General features: G+C 41.3%; 1 protein-coding gene across 12 annotated transcripts in view; it reads left to right on the top strand.

The window, feature by feature from the left end:
- Positions 1 to 18,358, top strand: part of ERC1 (ELKS/RAB6-interacting/CAST family member 1) — a 538,100-nt gene that overhangs the window by 337,020 nt on the left and 182,722 nt on the right. For all 12 annotated transcript variants that reach the window (XM_048828774.2, XM_048828736.2, XM_048828743.2 and 9 more), the window contains one exon: positions 12,005 to 12,165. In XM_048828774.2, the coding sequence (XP_048684731.1) occupies positions 12,005 to 12,165 (161 nt within the window). The remainder of the gene's footprint in view (positions 1 to 12,004; positions 12,166 to 18,358) is intronic.

Raw genomic sequence — 18,358 nt, 5'->3', positions numbered from 1 at the left:
CAGGGAATTGTACATGTCATGTTTCTAAAAGGTCAGCTACCATAGCTGTTACTATTAGGGTCCCTGGGCTGGAGCCTGGAGTAGAGGGTAGGCCTGGGCTCCCCCCCCACCCCCACCTTTGCCCCCTGATTAATCACTGAGACTGGGAGACAACAGAGACTGTGCAAGGAAGGATAACTTCTCCTCACCTCCCTCGCTGGCATATGATGAAAATGGCTCAGTAGACTGTGACCCTTGTCTCTAGAGAGAGAAGGGTTACGTGGAGGGTCACAGTGAGTCTCTAAGGCTAGTAAAATCTGCCAGGAAACGTGGGACCCACGGAGGCAAGGACAGAGCTTTGTCACAGTATCTAGGTGACATTTCTAATGACCCTCTTGCTCTGCGTGGACATTTAGAAGTAGTATCTGCATAACCTGGAGAAAATGATCCCAGAACTTGAATGTGGAAGACTGGGCATCCCCCCATACCGTTCTCCAATAATGGAAGCATATGCTGTTAAAGCCTCATCAAACCCTTTAATTACATTTTGTAAGGATTCAGTGTCTTCAGACTCAAACACCTTTTGAGTGTCAGCCAATATTTGTAAGATAAATGCTGGAACTACATGAGTATACTCCTTCCTGCTCATACAATTTAACAAATGAATAAAGTTTCAGAGCACACAGAGCATCAAGTGCTAGAGTGAAGCCATATACAGCATGGTTAAATTGTTTACCAGCAAGCATATGATCTGCAGTACAAGCTGCATACATACTGGAATCAACAAAAAAAGCTAGCAATCCAGCGTCTCCCCAAAATTTCCCAATACATGCAGTAAAACAGCTCAGGGTATGAAAACCACCCATGTGGATCACATTGGTACCAAGTTTATTTGGGAGGTCCCATTCACTTTCTGAGCAACAGCATACAGCTGCTGATCCAGGGTCTGATCACCATGCTGCTGTCCTAAAGCTGCTGACGCTACCTTACATTTCAGAATTGTCATATAGACTGTGGCCATCTCAGCTAGTTTGGCATCCACAATGCTATCCATAACATCAACAAAACATTCAAATGACTTAAATTCCTGCTTTAGATTATTAGCAGCTTGGATAGCATCAGGTAATGTAAAACACTGCATAGAACAATGATAGACTTGCCTTCTCCATGCTTGAATGGAATGAAATTGCAGAACCATAGTGTTTTTCTAATCTTGCCTGTAATTTCCTACTGGAATATATTGAAGTTTCTATATCTGACGGTAAAAGAGCTTTATATCTTCATAGAACCTTGGACATGAGAAGAGTCTTCTTGTTGAACATAAGATCATTGTCCATCTCTTCAATCACCTGATAAAATGCAATATCATAAGCTGACTGTATTGTTGCATCATAACTAGATGGTTTTGCTTTAAGATTTGTTTTGCTCACAGAGGAAGAAAGGCATGTTGAGTGATAGACTGCATCCTTGACAATCAAGTCTTCCACAAGTACTCTGAGCAACATGTCATATCTTTGAAGTGCTGCCTCCCTTGGTTGCTTTCTCAAAGGTTTCTATTTTATGACGTTTCCTGCCTTTCTTGTGTGTTTTTCTCAAGCAAACAATGCAACAGGACTAATTGCTGGAGAACATGCTTGCTCTGGTGGCTATAGAAGCAGGTGAACATGATGCTCTCTGATCAGATTGTTTTCTTTCCTGGGTTCAGTACCACTTTGACAGGTGTCAAAATCAACTTGATATATGTCTGAAAGCAACCCCTGTTATAGAGTACCCTGTGATTGGTGGCACGTCATGTAAATCTCATCCAGTAGTTGCCAATATAATTAATCTCTCCTGGTTTCTGCTGCCAGCATCACAGAATTCTGTACAGCACTGGTGGCTTTTGACAGTTTTTCATTCTTTTGATTTAAGAAAGCATGATTGTTTGTCAAGACAAAGTTTGTGGAGAGTCTTTCTCTCTTGGATGTAAGAATTAGGGGGCTTGTATTCTCCATGTCTTAATATACTACTGTATCTTCTCTGTAGAAGTAAAATTCCCAAAGTATATTGTTACCATTACTGTCATTTCCACCATTTTTCATTTTGTACAAGTATACAGACTTGTGATAAATTAGATATAAATTAGATCTAAATGTTAGAATCAAAATTGCCATTTTTATTTGGTGAGCACTTTGGTTGAAGCCCAGTGTGAAGCTGTTTATTGTCATCGCTCACACTAACACTGACCTGTGCGTAAGTGTCACTGAATTAAAAAGCTAGTTTCTAGAATATTTCAAAACTAGAACTGCATGCAAAGGCAATTGCAAATTAAATACCTCACCATCAGGCAAATTATTTCCAGTAGAGACAAGGTGTTAGTACCATTATACAAGGCATTGGTGAGACCTCATCTGGAATACTTTGAGTTCTGATCTCCCATGTTTAAGAAAGATGAACTCAAACTGGAACAGGTGCAGGGAAGGGTTATTAGTATGATCAGAGGAATGGAAAACCTACCGTTATGAGAGGAGACTCAAAGAGCTTGGGCTGTTTAGCCTAACCAAAAGTAGGCTGAGAGGGGGATATGATTGCTCTCTGTAAATACATCAGAGGGATAAATAGGAGGGAGAGGAGTTATTTAAGTTAAGCACCAATGTGGACACAAGAACAAATGGATATAAACAGGCCATCAACAAATTTAGGCTTGAAATTAGATGAAGGTTTCTAACCATCAAAGGAGTGAAGTTCTGCAACAGCCTTCCAAAGGGAGCAGTGAGGGCAAAAAAACCTAACCAGCTTCAAGACTGAGCTTGATAAATTTACGGAGGGGATGTTATGATGAGACTGCCTACAATGGTATGTAGCCAGTCGGCAACTGCTAGCAGCAAGTATCTCCATCGGCTGGTGATGGGACACTAGATGGAGAGGGCTCTGAGTTACTACAGAAAATTCTTTCCCAGGTGTCTGAATGATGGGTCTTGCCCACATGCTCAGGGTCTAACTGATCACCATATTGCTACAGGAAGGAATTTTCCTCTGGGTCACATTGACAGTGATCCTAGGGGTTTCTCGCCTTCCTCTGCAGAATGGGGCATGGGTCACTTGCAGGTTTAATCTAGTGTAAATGGTGGATTCTCTGTAACTTGAAATCTTTAAATCATGATTTGAGGACTTCAGTAACTAAGCCAGAGGTTATGGGTCTATAACAGGAGTGAGTGGGCAATGGTCTGGGGCCTGCAACGTGCAGGAGGTCAGACTAGATGATCATGATGGTCCCCTCTGGCTTTAAAGTCTGAGTCATTGAGTCTAAAACCTTCTACCAGGCAGATTAAGTGCTAAATTGTACAATCAAAAGTTTACAAATGCAGAAGCATTACATTAGGATTCATGTGCATTTATATCTACCCAGTATGCAGTACAAACTGTGGGCAAGCAATCTATTGCTACTGGTACACAACCTTCAGTTTAAGATTTACCTAGTCAGCAAATTTCAACTTAAAATATAGAAAACTATTACAATCACATTTGTGATACTTTGACAATTAAGAGTATGCGATGTGAACACATTAAATGTTATATGTTGCAAAATATTGGTATTCACCATTTTTGCCATAGGAAAACGGCTTCATCATTTTTGGAAAAAAATACTTACCCATGCAAAACTCAGAAAAATCTTCTAATATGTTGTCATTTGGTAGCTTTGACCAATAAACCCCACTTCAAGGTGGGTCATAGTCATAGTCATGCTGCAGTGTTTCTAAAACTGCAGAAAATGACACTAGCTCATTTTGAGTACCATTGTTTCATCTCACCGAGAGGTGTATGGCAGCACTTGACAGCTCCACATCATACTTCATCTAAACTTAAGTAAAATAAGCTTTAAAATGATATATGATGTGTGTGTATTTTGGGTGGGTATGTTAAACTCCAAAAATATGATTTTTTTTTTTTGGAGAATGGCCACATGCCTTTAGTGGTTATCAGATCTTCATAATTGACAACCCAGTGGCCATAATCCCTTCACCAGCAAGTTTTCTAACACATATGTGGGTGTCGGGTTTGACAGGGCTGTCACTGAAGAAAAGCTCCATCTCACATGGTGGAGGCAGAATCCCAACTACATGCTTGTTTCATAGCCATACCCGCCAATGCAGCAGGACTTTCAGCAGTTCTGTTCAATTGAGGGCCTTCCTTGACTTCTCATAGCATGAGTGATTTTAACTTTTATTGATTGATGAAAATTATGCTTACTACTGGTTAATCTTTTTTTTTTTTTTTTTTTTAACCTTTTCTGAAGTTCTTGCATTCGCCTCTCCCAAGAAGTGATGACTGGACAGTTTTCCAAGTATCTGTGTGAGAGTTCAGAAAATTGTTTTCTCTATTCAGCACAATAGACAACACAGTTGAAAAATGTCTTGGATGTAGTCTTTGACAGCACCTAAAGCAACCCACTGCTTTCTTAAAGAAAATGGGTCTGTTGTGAAACCATAATTCATTCCCTCTTTATTTTGCAAAAAGGTTTATTAGCTTATGATTTAAGCAAACCATCTGATCCCGCTGGCACAGCACACTGTCAGGCCCAGTGTTTTTTTTTCCTTATAATATGTTTCTGAAGTTAGTTAAACATAGTTAAGAAGAGAGGGAAGAGCATCTTTGCAAGCAGACTGGCTAACCTAGTGAGGAGGGTTTTAAACTAGGTTCACTGGGGGAAGGAGACCACAGCCCTCAGGTAAGTGTGGAAGTGGGATACCGGGAGGAAGCAGGAGCGTGCGAGAGGGCAGATCTCCTGCCTCATACTGAGAAAGAGGGATGATCAGTGAGTTATCTCAAGTGCCTATACACAAATGCAAGAAGCCTGGGAAACAAGCAGGGAGAACTGGAAGTCCTGGCACAGTCAAGGAATTATGATGTGATTGGAGTAACAGAGACTTGGTGGGATAACTCACATGACTGGAGTATTGTCATGGATGGATATAAACTGTTCAGGAAGGACAGGCAGGGCAGAAAAGGTGGGGGAGTTGCACTGTATGTATGGGAGCAGTATGACTGCTCAGAGCTCAAGTATGAAACTGCAGAAAAACCTGAGTGTCTCTGGATTAAGTTTAGAAGTGTGAGCAACAAGGATGATGTCGTGGTGGGAGTCTGCTATAGACCACCGGACCAGGGGGATGAAGTAGACGAGGCTTTCTTCCGGCAACTCATGGAAGTTACTAGATCACAGGCCCTGGTTCTCATGGGAGACTTCAATCACCCTGATATCTGCTGGGAGAGCAATACAGCGGTGCACAGACAATCCAGGAAGTTTTTGGAAAGGGTAGGGGACAATTTCCTGGTGCAAGTGCTGGAGGAACCAACTAGGGGCAGAGCTCTTCTTGACCTGTTGCTCACAAACAGGGAAGAATTAGTAGGGGAAAATAAAGTGGATGGGAACCTGGGAGGCAGCGACCATCCGATGGTTGAGTTCAGGATCCTGACACAGGGAAGAAAGGAGAGCAGCAGAATACGGACCCTGGACTTCAGAAAAGCAGACTTTGACTCCCTCAGGGAACTGATGGGCAAGATCTCCTGGGAGAATAACATGAGGGGGAAAGGAGTCCAGGAGAGCTGGCTGTATTTTAAAGAATCTTTATTGAGCTTACAGGGACAAACCATCCCGATGTGTAGAAAGAATAGTAAATATGGCAGGCGACCAGCTTGGCTTAACAGTGAAATCCTTGCTGATCTTAAACACAAAAAAGAAGCTTACAAGAAGTGGAAGATTGGACAAATGACTAGGGAGGAGTATAAAAATATTGCTCGGGGTTGCAGGAGTGAAATCAGGAAGGCCAAATCACACCTGGAGTTGCAGCTAGCAAGAGATGTTAAGAGTAACAAGAAGGGTTTCTTCAGGTATGTTAGCAACAAGAAGAAAGTCAAGGAAAGTGTGGGCCCCTTACTGAATGAGGGAGGCAACCTAGTGACAGAGGATGTGGAAAAAGTTAATGTACTCAATGCTTTTTTTGCCTCTGTCTTCATGAACAAGGTCAGCTCCCAGACTACTGCACTGGGCAGCACAGAATGGGGAGGAGGTGACCAGCCCTCTGTGGAGAAAGAAGTGGTTTGGGACTATTTAGAAAAGCTGGACAAGCACAAGTCCATGGGGTCGGATGCGCTGCATCCGAGAGTGCTAAAGGAGTTGGCGGATGTGATTGCAGAGCCATTGGCCATTATTTTTGAAAACTCATGGTGATCCGGGGAAGTCCCGGACGACTGGAAAAAGGCTAATGTAGTGCCCATCTTTAAGAAAGGGAAGAAGGAGGATCCTGGGAACTACAGGCCAGTCAGCCTCACCTCAGTCCCTGGAAAAATTATGGAGCAGGTCCTCAAGGAATCAATTCTGAAGCACTTAGAGGAGAGGAAAGTGATCAGGAACAGTCAGCATGGATTCACCAAGGGCAAGTCATGCCTGACTAATCTAATTGCCTTCTATGACGAGATAACTGGCTCTGTGGATGAGGGGAAAGCGGTGGACATGTTGTTCCTTGACTTTAGCAAAGCTTTTGACACGGTCTCCCACAGTACTCTTGCCAGCAAGTTAAGGAAGTATGGGCTGGATGAATGGACTATAAGGTGGATAGAAAGTTGGCTAGATTGTCGGGCTCAACAGGTAGTGATCAATGGCTCCATGTCTAGTTGGCAGCCGGTATCAAGTAGAGTGCCACAAGGGTCAGTCCTCGGGCCGGTTTTGTTCAATATCTTCATAAATGATCTGGAGGATGGTGTTAATTGCACCCTCAGCAAGTTTGCAGATGACACTAAACTGGGAGGAGAGGTAGATACGCTGGAGGGTAGGGATAGGATACAGAGGGACCTAGACAAATTAGAGGATTGGGCCAAAAGAAATCTGATGAGGTTCAATAAGGACAAGTGCAGAGTCCTGCACTTAGGACGGAAGAATCCCATGCACCGCTACAGACTAGGGACCAAATGACTCGGCAGCAGTTCTGCAGAAAAGGACCTAGGGGTTACAGTGGACTAGAAGCTGGATATGAATCAACAGTGTGCCCTTGTTGCCAAGAAGGCCAATGGCTTTTTGGGATGTATACATAGGGGCATTGCCAGCAGATCGAGGGACGTGATCGTTCCCCTCTGTTCGGCATTGGTGAGGCCTCATCTGGAGTACTGTGTCCAGTTTTGGGCCCCACACTACAAGAAGGACATGGAAAAATTGGAAAGAGTCCAGCGAAGGGCAACAAAAATGATTAGGGGTCTGGAACACATGACTTATGAGGAGAGGCTGAGAGAACTGGGATTGTTTAGTCTGCAGAAGAGAAGAATGAGGCGGGATTTGATAGCTGCTTTCAACTACCTGAAAGGGGATTCCAAAGAGGATGGATCTAGACTGTTCTCAGTAGTAGCTGATGACAGAACAAGGAGTAATGGTCTCAAGTTGCAGTGGGGGAGGTTTAGGTTGGATATTAGGAAAAACTTTTTCACTAGGAGGGTGGTGAAACACTGGAATGCGTTACCTAGGGAGGTGGTGGAATCTCCTTCCTTAGATATTTTTAAGGTCAGGCTTGACAAAGCCCTGTCTGGGATGATTTAGTTGGGGATTGGTCCTGCTTTGAGCAGGGAGTTGGACTAGGTGACCTCCTGAGGTCCCTTCCAACCCTTATATTCTGTGATTCTAAGTCCCAGCCTCGGCCTGTGCTTTTTCCATGTCTTAACATCTGCTCTTGGAAAGCTTTCTGGGTCCCAAGTAAGTTTATGTGATCCAGGATTCTTTCCTTTCCCTCTGACTGTCTCCCATGCCCTCTCATCAGTTCAATTCAGTGAAAAGTAATGGCAGAAATGTATAGTGCCTATTTAATCTCAATTCTGTTTAAAAAAAAAAAATCCGGGGGGGTGGGGCAGCAGATCTGAAAGGACTAGGAGAGCATTCTCTGAGAGATATGAGAGAATGACAGATGGTGAGGAGGTTACTCTTTTCTTCCCTGGCAAATTTTTATCTCACTCCTGACTTCTGATTTGAAGTCCTTTTTGATTTGATGTGAGTTTTCTATTGTAAGTCAGAAGTGAAGGTTTATAACATCTTTTTTGTCTTGTGTCCCATGATGCTTTTCACATTAATCATATGGAAAAAGTGTATTACTCAATGTGATCAAATTCAGTCACTGAAAATATACCATGTCAGCCTGGAATTTTGGAAAATAAAAACTGTGCTGGATTTGCACAATGCTAATGCTAAGATTGTTGCTAATAGTGGGTACCTACCATCTGTATTCTCCCAAATTCCAACTCTTCTTATCCTGTCAATAGCATTTGAAATGAATATTGAACATTGATGTCTGTCCCATTGTCCTTTAAATCAAAAACTGAATTCTTTCCTTTTAAAGCAGCAAGATGATAAACCTGGCTCTTTTTAAGGATGCAATATTGCATATTAAAATTTAACTTCTCATGACGTGAAAAGCACTGTATCTGCTGTCCTGGCAATATACTACAAAGCAGGGATCTGAATTCAGGGCTCAAGCTCAGTCCCCTGCTCATGAGACGGCAGGATCTAAAAGCTGCGTGGACAACTCATCTGAGAAGGGAATGGCATATCTCATTTTCAAGTGACCTCTGAGACCTTTGGGTGTATGTCAATAGTCTAAAGAAGGAGCAAGATCTAGTCTTCAGCTAAATGGAGAAAGTTACCCCAATGCAAATTTGAGGGTAGATGTAAATGAAGCAAAAGAAAAATAAGAAGACTTCAGGAGAATCTTAGACAACCTGGAGGAAGGCAAATTGGACTCCATGAGTAAGAAGGTGGGGATGACTGAGAAAGCCAGTCCAGCTTCAGTGAAGAAAAATGTCTGTTTAGAAGCGAGGAAGACCCGTATAAACCTTGCTATATCCTGAGTTCACACCAAGTTCCTCAAAGTCCATGCTGTAAATATGCAGTATGCTGAATTGTCAGGTGGCTAAATTACATTAGTCAAGTACAGTTCTCCTAGCATTAATGTAAAAAAAATCTTTTGATGATGGATGTATATCACTGGCATAATTCTGAACATCAAATTTATCTTCAACATTTCCTGTTACATAAGTAACTGTATGAGATCTTATGGAAAAAAATCAAAAGTAGCATTAATTATGAATAAATAAATAAAATGACACACAAGTTGCCTACAATCAATGCTCCTGTGCCACTCGCTCCAGCACTGGCTCTTGGGATATGCAAGGACTTGGGTGCAGCAAAATTCATGAGTCACCATCTCACTAATATTGTTCTTTCCTGTTTAAGTTTAGTTGAAATATTCCCAATGAAATAACCAGAATGTGCATAATTGTGTGTATCTGAGAGAGTAGTATTATAAATGTATTCATCACTGTTTGTCACAGTTGTATCTTTTCTAAGAAAAAGCTGAACATAAAATCACGGGGTGACTGTCACTTCTCTTTCTGCACAATGAGAGATGGTGACAGTTCAGTGAACTAGTTCATTAGTACATTATAGTGGCCAGCTGTTGTCCACCTGCCTGAGGCATTAGGAGACCTAATTTTCTGTTTGCTTTTCATGACTACGGTAATTTAGCAAAAACATACAATTAAGGGAATTGCCAAATGGAATAGTTCAAAAAGATTAGCAAACTGCGATAATGGAAAGAATTCAATCCTTTCTGGTTACAAGAGTTTAGATCTTACTACTCTGCATGAGGAGCCTGGGCCCAGATATCAGCTGCTGGCATCAGTGTACCCTGTTAATAACCCAGATTCGTCATGGATGCTGCAGGCCTACATCAAGCCAGTCCTTGGTGTTAGTTTTGCAGACTTGTAATATGACTAGGAATGGATTGGTGGATGCTGAAAACCTTCTCCCCCTAATTAGGGAAAGGTTTGTTGCCACAAAGATTACATCTTGGCAAGTAGAAGACTGACATAAGCCCTTGTGCTTGTTGAAGTTGGCTATGCACTTGTTTAGTTGAGGTTACTTTTTGTTACTAAAAAGATGGTTTTGTGGTTGGCACACACCCTTTCCCCCTCCCCCAATTTAAAACAAAATGTTTACCCAGATCATTCCGGTTGTGGAACCATCCAATGGAAATGTCTGATACGCTATACACCTTGGCTTCCCTGCTTTTCCCTTTTTCTAGACGTTATCTTCAGTTTCCTTGCTGATGTTTCTTTCTGCTTTTCACCACTACTTACACACTTTTTATTTGCATTTTTTTTAACCACACTACTTTTTCCATTCTATGGAATTTTTCTCTGTCCAGTTTCAAGACAGAGCATCTGATCTGTTTTGCACAAAAATAATACTCTACCTCAGACAGGAAAAGTCTGGTTTGGATGAATAAAACTGGCTATTTTACATATGTTAACCAGTTTACAGTGAGTTTCATTTTAACTTTGTGTCACTTAAGGTTTCTTTCATTTTTGTGATCTCTGGGAGAACTCATTTCTGCACATCTTGAGCTAAGAACTGCAGTTTTTATTTGGAAATCAGGTTTATAATATAATGGTTAAGCTCTATGGTGAAAAATGAAACCTTTATCTTTAGAACTAAAATGTTTCTTGAGAATAAATGGTAAAAAAATGGAAATATTTTTTGCACTCAAATACATATGACTAGAGAGAGATGTGCATACCCTAGCCAAATGGGTCTACCTACATGTATGCATACTGAATTTTCTAGAAACCAGGTTGCTGTTCTTCATACAGTACATCTTTCAGTGCTTGCCTAGTCAGTATCAAGTCTGAATCACCCTTGTAAAGAGATGTTGGTGGGAGCTGAGTTTAATGTAACATTAGGAATTTATTTAAGGTGTGGAGAGGAGGTGTGGTCACTAGTTCAGTGTAATGCAGTTTTTTCAGGTTTAACCCAGAAAATATTGTTTACCTATAGGCAATATTAAGACCTGTATTCTTCCCATTGGAGACACATTTTAAAACACTCATGTCACTCCTTGCTGAGCCCTCCCTGAGGAGTTGGTTATGACTGGGGGGTTGTTTAGGGCATGCTAAATTGAAGAGTCTGGGTGCAAGAAATCTTCATGCCTCCTGAGATTATTGCAAAATTATTAAAATAATATCTGGTAATGTTTCTGTGTTAGAATACATTAGTACTTGAATGTTTAGTTGTGTTTTAACGCCTGTTAATTAACACAATCGTAAATTCTAGCTAAGGTCGGACCCAAACATTTTTTTCTAGTGCAGCCTTGGGTAAAACATGATTAGGAAGGAGATCTGTGTAATGTTTACACAAAAATTTACAATCATGTTAGTTCTGAATTTGAATCATTCCCACACTGTCAGACATCACATAGGGCAAGAACAAGCCTCCACCATCCTTGTCTATCCTGGGCTGATTTTCGCATATCCTCTTTGTTGTTAAGTCCCATAAGTTAGCCCTCTCTAATGACTGTTTGATGGAGGGGTTCTTTCATTTGGCCCCATTTATGTGTTCCTCCAGCTGCACAGTGGCACTCCTGCCAGACTGTCTAGCTTCATTCTTAACGCACATCCCACATATTTCTGTCTTCTTTTCCAGGTAACTTTGGAGGTGAGAATTTACTGAATTCCCTGAAAAACCTTGGCATTTATTATAAATTAATTCCATTTAATACCTGGTATTTTCCTCAGACATTTGCTTCTGCAGGCATTTAGACATCTTTCTATATCTTTGGTGGGATTTCCCGCTTTCACATATATATGTTAAGGCAGAAATAATATTTGAGTTGAAGATTTGCAGTTTGGTCTTTAAATTGTAGATTTTCAGTGACCAAATTGTGTGAATCGACATCTGCTAATTAACGTGTTAAAGCATAATTAAAAAGTCAAATGTAGGCCCAGCTTATGTATGCAGATCATACTTGCACCTTCTTTCCCTCCCTTTCTCTCCCTTATATGCAGTATACTGTACATCTTTATTTACATGCCTGTTTGCAGACTCTTGGCTCTAATCTCAGTTGTGATGTCCAGTAAATTTCTATTCATCATGTTGTATTGTTTTTCTGTTTTTCCTCTTCTCCTCCCCCTTACCTCCCACCTCAAAAAATAAACCAAAACAAAAAACTCTTAGGTAGAGGAGCTGATGATGGCCATGGAGAAAGTGAAGCAAGAACTGGAGTCCATGAAAGCAAAGCTGTCCTCTACCCAGCAGTCTTTAGCTGAGAAGGAGACCCATTTAACCAACCTACGAGCAGAGAGGAGGAAACATTTGGAGGAGGTTCTGGAGATGAAGTGAGTATTTATTTCCATTCCTTATGCCTGCACTGTATTGACATCCCCTCACTTCTCCTTTTACCTCTGCTTTTGATGATCTAAAGACAGTTACTAAATTGCACTTCTCTACAGAGAATTACCATTATCTGTGTTCTCACTCAGAGCTTCAAAGGAACCATCTGACCGGGAGCTGTGTACATGACTTAGGACAAAATTGAGTATTTTCCACTTGGAATGAAATATATATTTTCCTCCCTTGTCATCCATTTTCTTCCTATACTTTGGTGATATTATTTGCATTAGTGCCCAAAGGCCCTAAATCAGAATCATGGCCGCATTGTCCTATGTGCTATATGAATTCTCAGTAAGACATGGGCCCTACTTTGAAGAGCATACAGTCTAACTTAAGGCAAGGCACCAGTAAGTGTAGCAATCAGTAGAAAGGAAGGAAAGACAAGGATAAAAGTAAGTACCAAAGTAACAGTAATCTCCTGAATCAAAGCATAGCTGCTGTATTGCCAGATGAAGATTTTTTCAAGATGATGTGACTGGTTCATTGGCACTGCTGAAACCTAACTGAAGTTGAGTTTGAACTTGTGTATATTTTTCACTGCCACCCCTCACACAAGGAGTCTTCAATATGGCCAAGCATTGAAGTGTTGGGGAACAGTGAGCGATTAGATTTCTAAGACTTAAATACTTCCTAAATTTTGACCTCCCTTACAGATAAATGGTTATTTAGGGAGGCATGAATCCATTTAGCGCAATGACGGATAGCACTGCCAGCAGTTCATTAAAAACACTTTCAATTGTTTAACCAGCCCTGAAGAGAAGGAATATTTTTATTGGCAGGACTTGCAGTGGTTCCTCCACTGTGGTTTTTTGAGCCATTATTTATTTAGTTAACTTTTCTGTGTTAACCTCTTTCCTTTTTGAAAATAGAAAAGAAATTATAGAAAAACAGCTCTTACAAAATGGAAAGAGAGGTGGCTCGAGTCTTGAAGCTCTAACTTAAGAGCCCACACGCCCTGTCTTCATATTCAGCTACCTAATACAATCTGACCTAGATCTGGCACTAAGACACTGCAAGACTGTGGTGCTTAAAAAACATACTTTTTATTTTAATAAAACATTTATTGACTTATAAATTTCACTGCTTTGAGAGTTGATGCATTGGGGGATGGGAGGAATAGCTCTTAAGTTGATGTGGGAATCCAAAGCAACTTGAGATACATCCCATATCCAATCTTCTGGCAGCACTCTCTCCTGCCAAATTGCTGCGCCAAACCTTCTCGTTAAAATATATACAATACTCAGTATATCCTGAAATGTTCTTGGAATTGGGTAGCTGTAGTACATTTAACATACCACTCACTTCTTTTAAATGATGACCTATCTTAACTAGTTAGTTATTGTTGGAAAGTTATTGCATAGAGTGAAAGTGAGTCTTATGAACCAAATAAACTGGTAGATCCATTGTGACCTAAGAAGGGAGGAGTGGGGTAGAGAGAAAATTAATGCTGTCAACACATGGACAGAGAGATGGAAAAAGCATTAAAATTGTACATTGAAGTAGTTGAACATGCTGTAGACTTCTTTAGTGTTCCTTAAAGTTCTGTAAAGCTGACAAAGTCATCTAAACCTCAGTATGTTAGAATGCACCCTTACGATAAGCCTCTTTGTTACGGACAAGTCTCTACTGTTGTCTCCCAATCCATAAAATAGTACCTTACATTTATAAGAAAGAACTGCAGTTTACCCTTTCCTGTTCAACCTTCACAATCCACTGCTTTTGAAGAAAAAGAGTGTGACTGTTGAAAACTGAGAATGGAAAACTTAAAAATACTTCTCAGATAAACTAGAGGGTGTACTGCAGTTTGTAACTCATCTCTTTTGGCTTGAGTGGTTGAAGCAAGGCCACCTTTATTTTTAATTGCCATATTTTCTGAAGGGTTTTCTTGTTTGATATTATAGTGAATGTGCTACAGAAGTTTTGGAGTGTTTGTTCTATCCCCTCAAGTCATAGGTATAACTCATCTATAAAAATGTGCGCAGGACTAGACTGATGCATGAAATGTGAGACCAGAATCAGTTATTTTTAAATAGCTTTTGAAAAAGACTATCTTCCGCTGTTTTCAAGCTATGCCAAGAGTATTTTTAAATGTAATACTTCAGTATAGAATTTGTACTTCCTCAACTCAACTTTTATTGAGTCAATAGGAAGTTTTATACTATAATCCACCTGGTTTTGGTATTCTTAAGCACAAGCTATAGTTGTTTGCTGATTGTACAAGAATTCATTAAGGGATCTAAGTATGGATTTGAGTATGTGTGCCTCATACAGATGACTTAAATGCTAACTTTTGGCTATAGCGACAACCTTCAAAGTGGAAAGGATAAGTATGTTAGACAGTCTGTTACTGAGATAATACGCATTTACAAAATTGTTACCGAAAGTAGAAATTTTTTTTATTCAATGGACTATAGTAGTTTTGAGTGAGTCATTCTACACTATTGAGGGAATAATACAGTATGCTCATTAGAATACACCTCTACCACAATATGAACTGCTGCAAAGGTGGAATTCGAGTCTCTAGAGAAAATGATTCTCTCATATACCCTTGTTCATCTGACTCTGGGATTTATATTTTGTTTTTACTCATAGAGGAAGCTGGTATGGATTCCTATATTTAGGTTGCCTAACCTTTTCCATTACAAAAGGTACTAGTGACCTTTTTGAGAAACTCTGACACCTCTAGTGTTTGCAGCAGTGTTTGTCTTTAAAAATTGGCAGGGAGAAAGCCTTTGGGCCAGTGAAATGCCAATTTTTTGTCCTATTAAATTCTGTTCAGTCTTGGGTTATAAATTGTTGAAGATCGCAATTTCCCTTCTGTTCTGTGCATTGTCATCAATATTTTGGCAACATGCAAAAATAACTGAACACAAACAGTCTAATCTAAGGCTGGGCCCATGCCAATGCCAAAGCAGCAGCAGTGAGAACCCTGGTAACAGACAGCCATACTGCTGATGGAACAGCATTGGGACATCGGGGGGAAAAGAATTCAGACTAGACTCCCCTGGATTCAGCAAAAGGTCCCATTAGCCTCTCTTGTCCCATTCTCTGGGGGATTATATGGGGCAGGAGTTTCCCTCCACACACATACATCCCTACTGGAGGAAAGAGAGCCAAGGCAAGAGTTTCCCTCCTGCTGCCCTTCCAGATTCAGAACATGGCCTCAGCAGCCCATCTCCCACCCCATCCCACAAGATAACAGCTTTCTGCTGTAGGCAGTTAATGTATATAGTCCCGTAACTCAAGTGATGTAAAACTCTGTGATACAATGCCAAAATTTCTTATTTCAGGCCCTGATGATTATAATGGTTAATGGGGCAGTTGTTACAGCTGCACATAATAGAACATGTTTTTACTTTTTTCTTTAAAAAAATAAAAAAAACCCACATAGCTAACAACCACCTAGGGCATTATATACAAAATCTGTTCTGAAAGAACATCTTTTAGATCATAAAATCAAACACTGAAAAGTTCGGAAATGCCATTATTTAGGTTGCTCATGCAACCTTAGTTCAAGCCCCTTGTGTGTATGCATTATGATATTATCTTTAATTACACCAAATACATACTTTTTTTCCACAAAAAGAATAGGAGTACTTGTGTCACCTTAGAGACTAACAAATTTAGTAGAGCATAAGCTTTCGTGGGCTATAGCCCACTTCATCGGATGCATAGAATGGAACATATAATAATACACACACACACACACACACACGTTGGAAGTTGTGAGAGGCTAGTTAGATAAGTATCCTCACATCTTCTTGTCAACTGTCTAAATGGGCCATCTTGATTATCACTACAAAAGTTTTTTTCTCCTGTTGATAATAGCTCATCTTAACTAATTAGCCTCTCACAATTTGAATGGTAACTTCCAACTTATCTGTATGTATGTGTATATATATATATATATATCTTACTATATGTTCCATTCTAGGCATCCAATGAAGTGAGCTGTAGCTCACAAAAGCTTATGCTCAAATAAATGTGTTAGCCTCTAAGGTGCCACAAGTACTCGTTTTCTTTTTGCAGATACAGACTAACACGGCTGCTACTCTGAAACCTGTCATAATGCAGGTGAATGCACATGAGAGGACTCTCTTCTAGCCCTGCTGCAGAATTCCTGTGTGATGCTATGCAAGTCACTTAAACCAAAAATTTTGGCAGATGGCCACTAATTGTATGTGCTCATTTTCTAAGTACCCAGTTTGAGACACCTGGGACCTGGTTTGCAGAAGTGCTGAGCACTCACAACTGACACAAAAGTCAGTGGGAACTGTGTGTGCTCAGTATTTCTGTCAGTAAGGCAGTGTTGTCTGGAGGTCTGAGCGGGCTGGGAGTCAAGAAGGGCCTGAGTTCTAATTCTGGCGCTCTTACTGATTCATTGCGTAGCATCAGGCAAGTCTCTTGTCTTAGTTTCCCCATTTGAATATTATGATGATAATGATTTCTTATCTCACTGTGGAGATAAATTCATTAATATTTATGAGGCACTCTCACACTATGAATGACAAATGCTCTAGAAAAGAAATGAATAATTCTGTATTCACTGCAGCGTTTGGGTGGCATGGAGTAAATAAAGGTAGGTTCCACACAGAATAATGAGCCTCAAAGAAATATTGAACAGCAGCCTCATTACCCAAGCACTGTCCAGCCTGTCCACTGAATGTGGCAGGGGTCCTATGGAAAAATGTTATATAGTTCTGTAATTAAGGATATGATTCTGTCACGGAGATCACAGATTCCGTGATTTTCCAGGATCACCGTGACTTCTGGGACAGGGCTGAAGCAGCTGTCACCCCTGGGGCTGCCAGAGCAGTGGCCCCCAGAACGGCTGACTGGTGGCCAGGCTGAGGGCCGTGGAATAGTGGCCGCCAGAACAGCTGGCCTGTGGTCATCCCCAGGCCCGCCAGAGCAGTGTTCCCTGGAACAGCTGGCTAGCTGCCAGCCCTGGGGCCGCTATAGTGGAGGCGGAACAGCCAGAGCACCAGTCCCCAGCCAGTTGGTGCAGCAGCTGGGGTTGGGTCAGCCTGTCTGGGCCTAGAGCAGCAGCAGTCAGAAGCAGTGGCAGGGCTGGAGCAGCTGCAAGCCTTGGCACCACACTGTTTGCTCCTCTTCCCCCCTCCGCCCCAGGGTATTTTTTGTAAAAGTCAGGGACAGGTCATAGGCTTTTTTTTTTTTTTTTTTTGAATTTTTGTTTATTCCCATGACCTGTCCCTGACTTTTACTAAAAATACCAGTGACAGAATCTTAACCTTAATCATAATGCATATGCCTAAGGGAACAGAATTAAGGTCGTATAGGAAGGCTAAATTCTAGCATTTCTTAACTTTCAGGTAGTTGACTGCAACTTAAATGTTCTTCTTCAAGTGCTTGCACATGTCCATTCCACTGTAGGTGTGTATGTGTCCCGAGCACAGTCTCTGGAAATTTTTCCCTCAGTGGTACCTATCGGGTCCGTTCTGGCACCCTGGGGTGCTGTATGCTCATAGCACTGGAATAAAGGGCTCAGTTCCTTCTTACCATCCATGATGGTCACAAGAACTGCTGTCCTTGCTGCGGCAAACTGTTCTCAGTGGTCTTCATTGTTCTTCATTCCTTCATATTGTGTATAGTTGCAGTGTAAATAGGTATTTCTTTAGTTAGATAAGTTTAACTTAACTTGGCACTTCTCTGTCAGTTAGCAGAGTTTTGTCCATTTCCAGTGCCGAGGCATGCCTTGGTCTCCGGGCTTCAAGCCCTGTGCCTTCTGCAACAAGGATCAGTCTTTGAGCAACCTGCACTCTCGTTGCCTAAAGTGTTTGGGTGAGGCTCACATAGGGGATCACTGTCAGATCTGCCACAAGTTTAAGAGGACCAAGAGGCAAGGTTAAAGTTCCTATTGATGGAAGTGGCACTCAGATCTTCCTCCGAACCGAGCAGGTCGGACTCAGCACTGATTACCTCAGGATTCGTGCGGAGCACTTCTCTCGCCGTACAGGAGTCCCGGCACCATTCACCATTCCCGGTGCCAAGAAAGAAGCATAAGAAGCAGCTGGCAGAGCAGAGTGCTACCTAAGTCAAGCAACTCTTCTGCCTTGTCATCACAGGTGGCCCCATTTACCCTGGTCTGTTCTCGGGCCCGGTTGAGTCTGGTCCCGG

Source organism: Caretta caretta, chromosome 1, assembly GCF_965140235.1.
Source record: "Caretta caretta isolate rCarCar2 chromosome 1, rCarCar1.hap1, whole genome shotgun sequence".
In the NCBI taxonomy this organism is placed as follows: domain Eukaryota; kingdom Metazoa; phylum Chordata; order Testudines; family Cheloniidae; genus Caretta; species Caretta caretta.
This window is presented reverse-complemented; position numbering and strand designations above follow the sequence as displayed.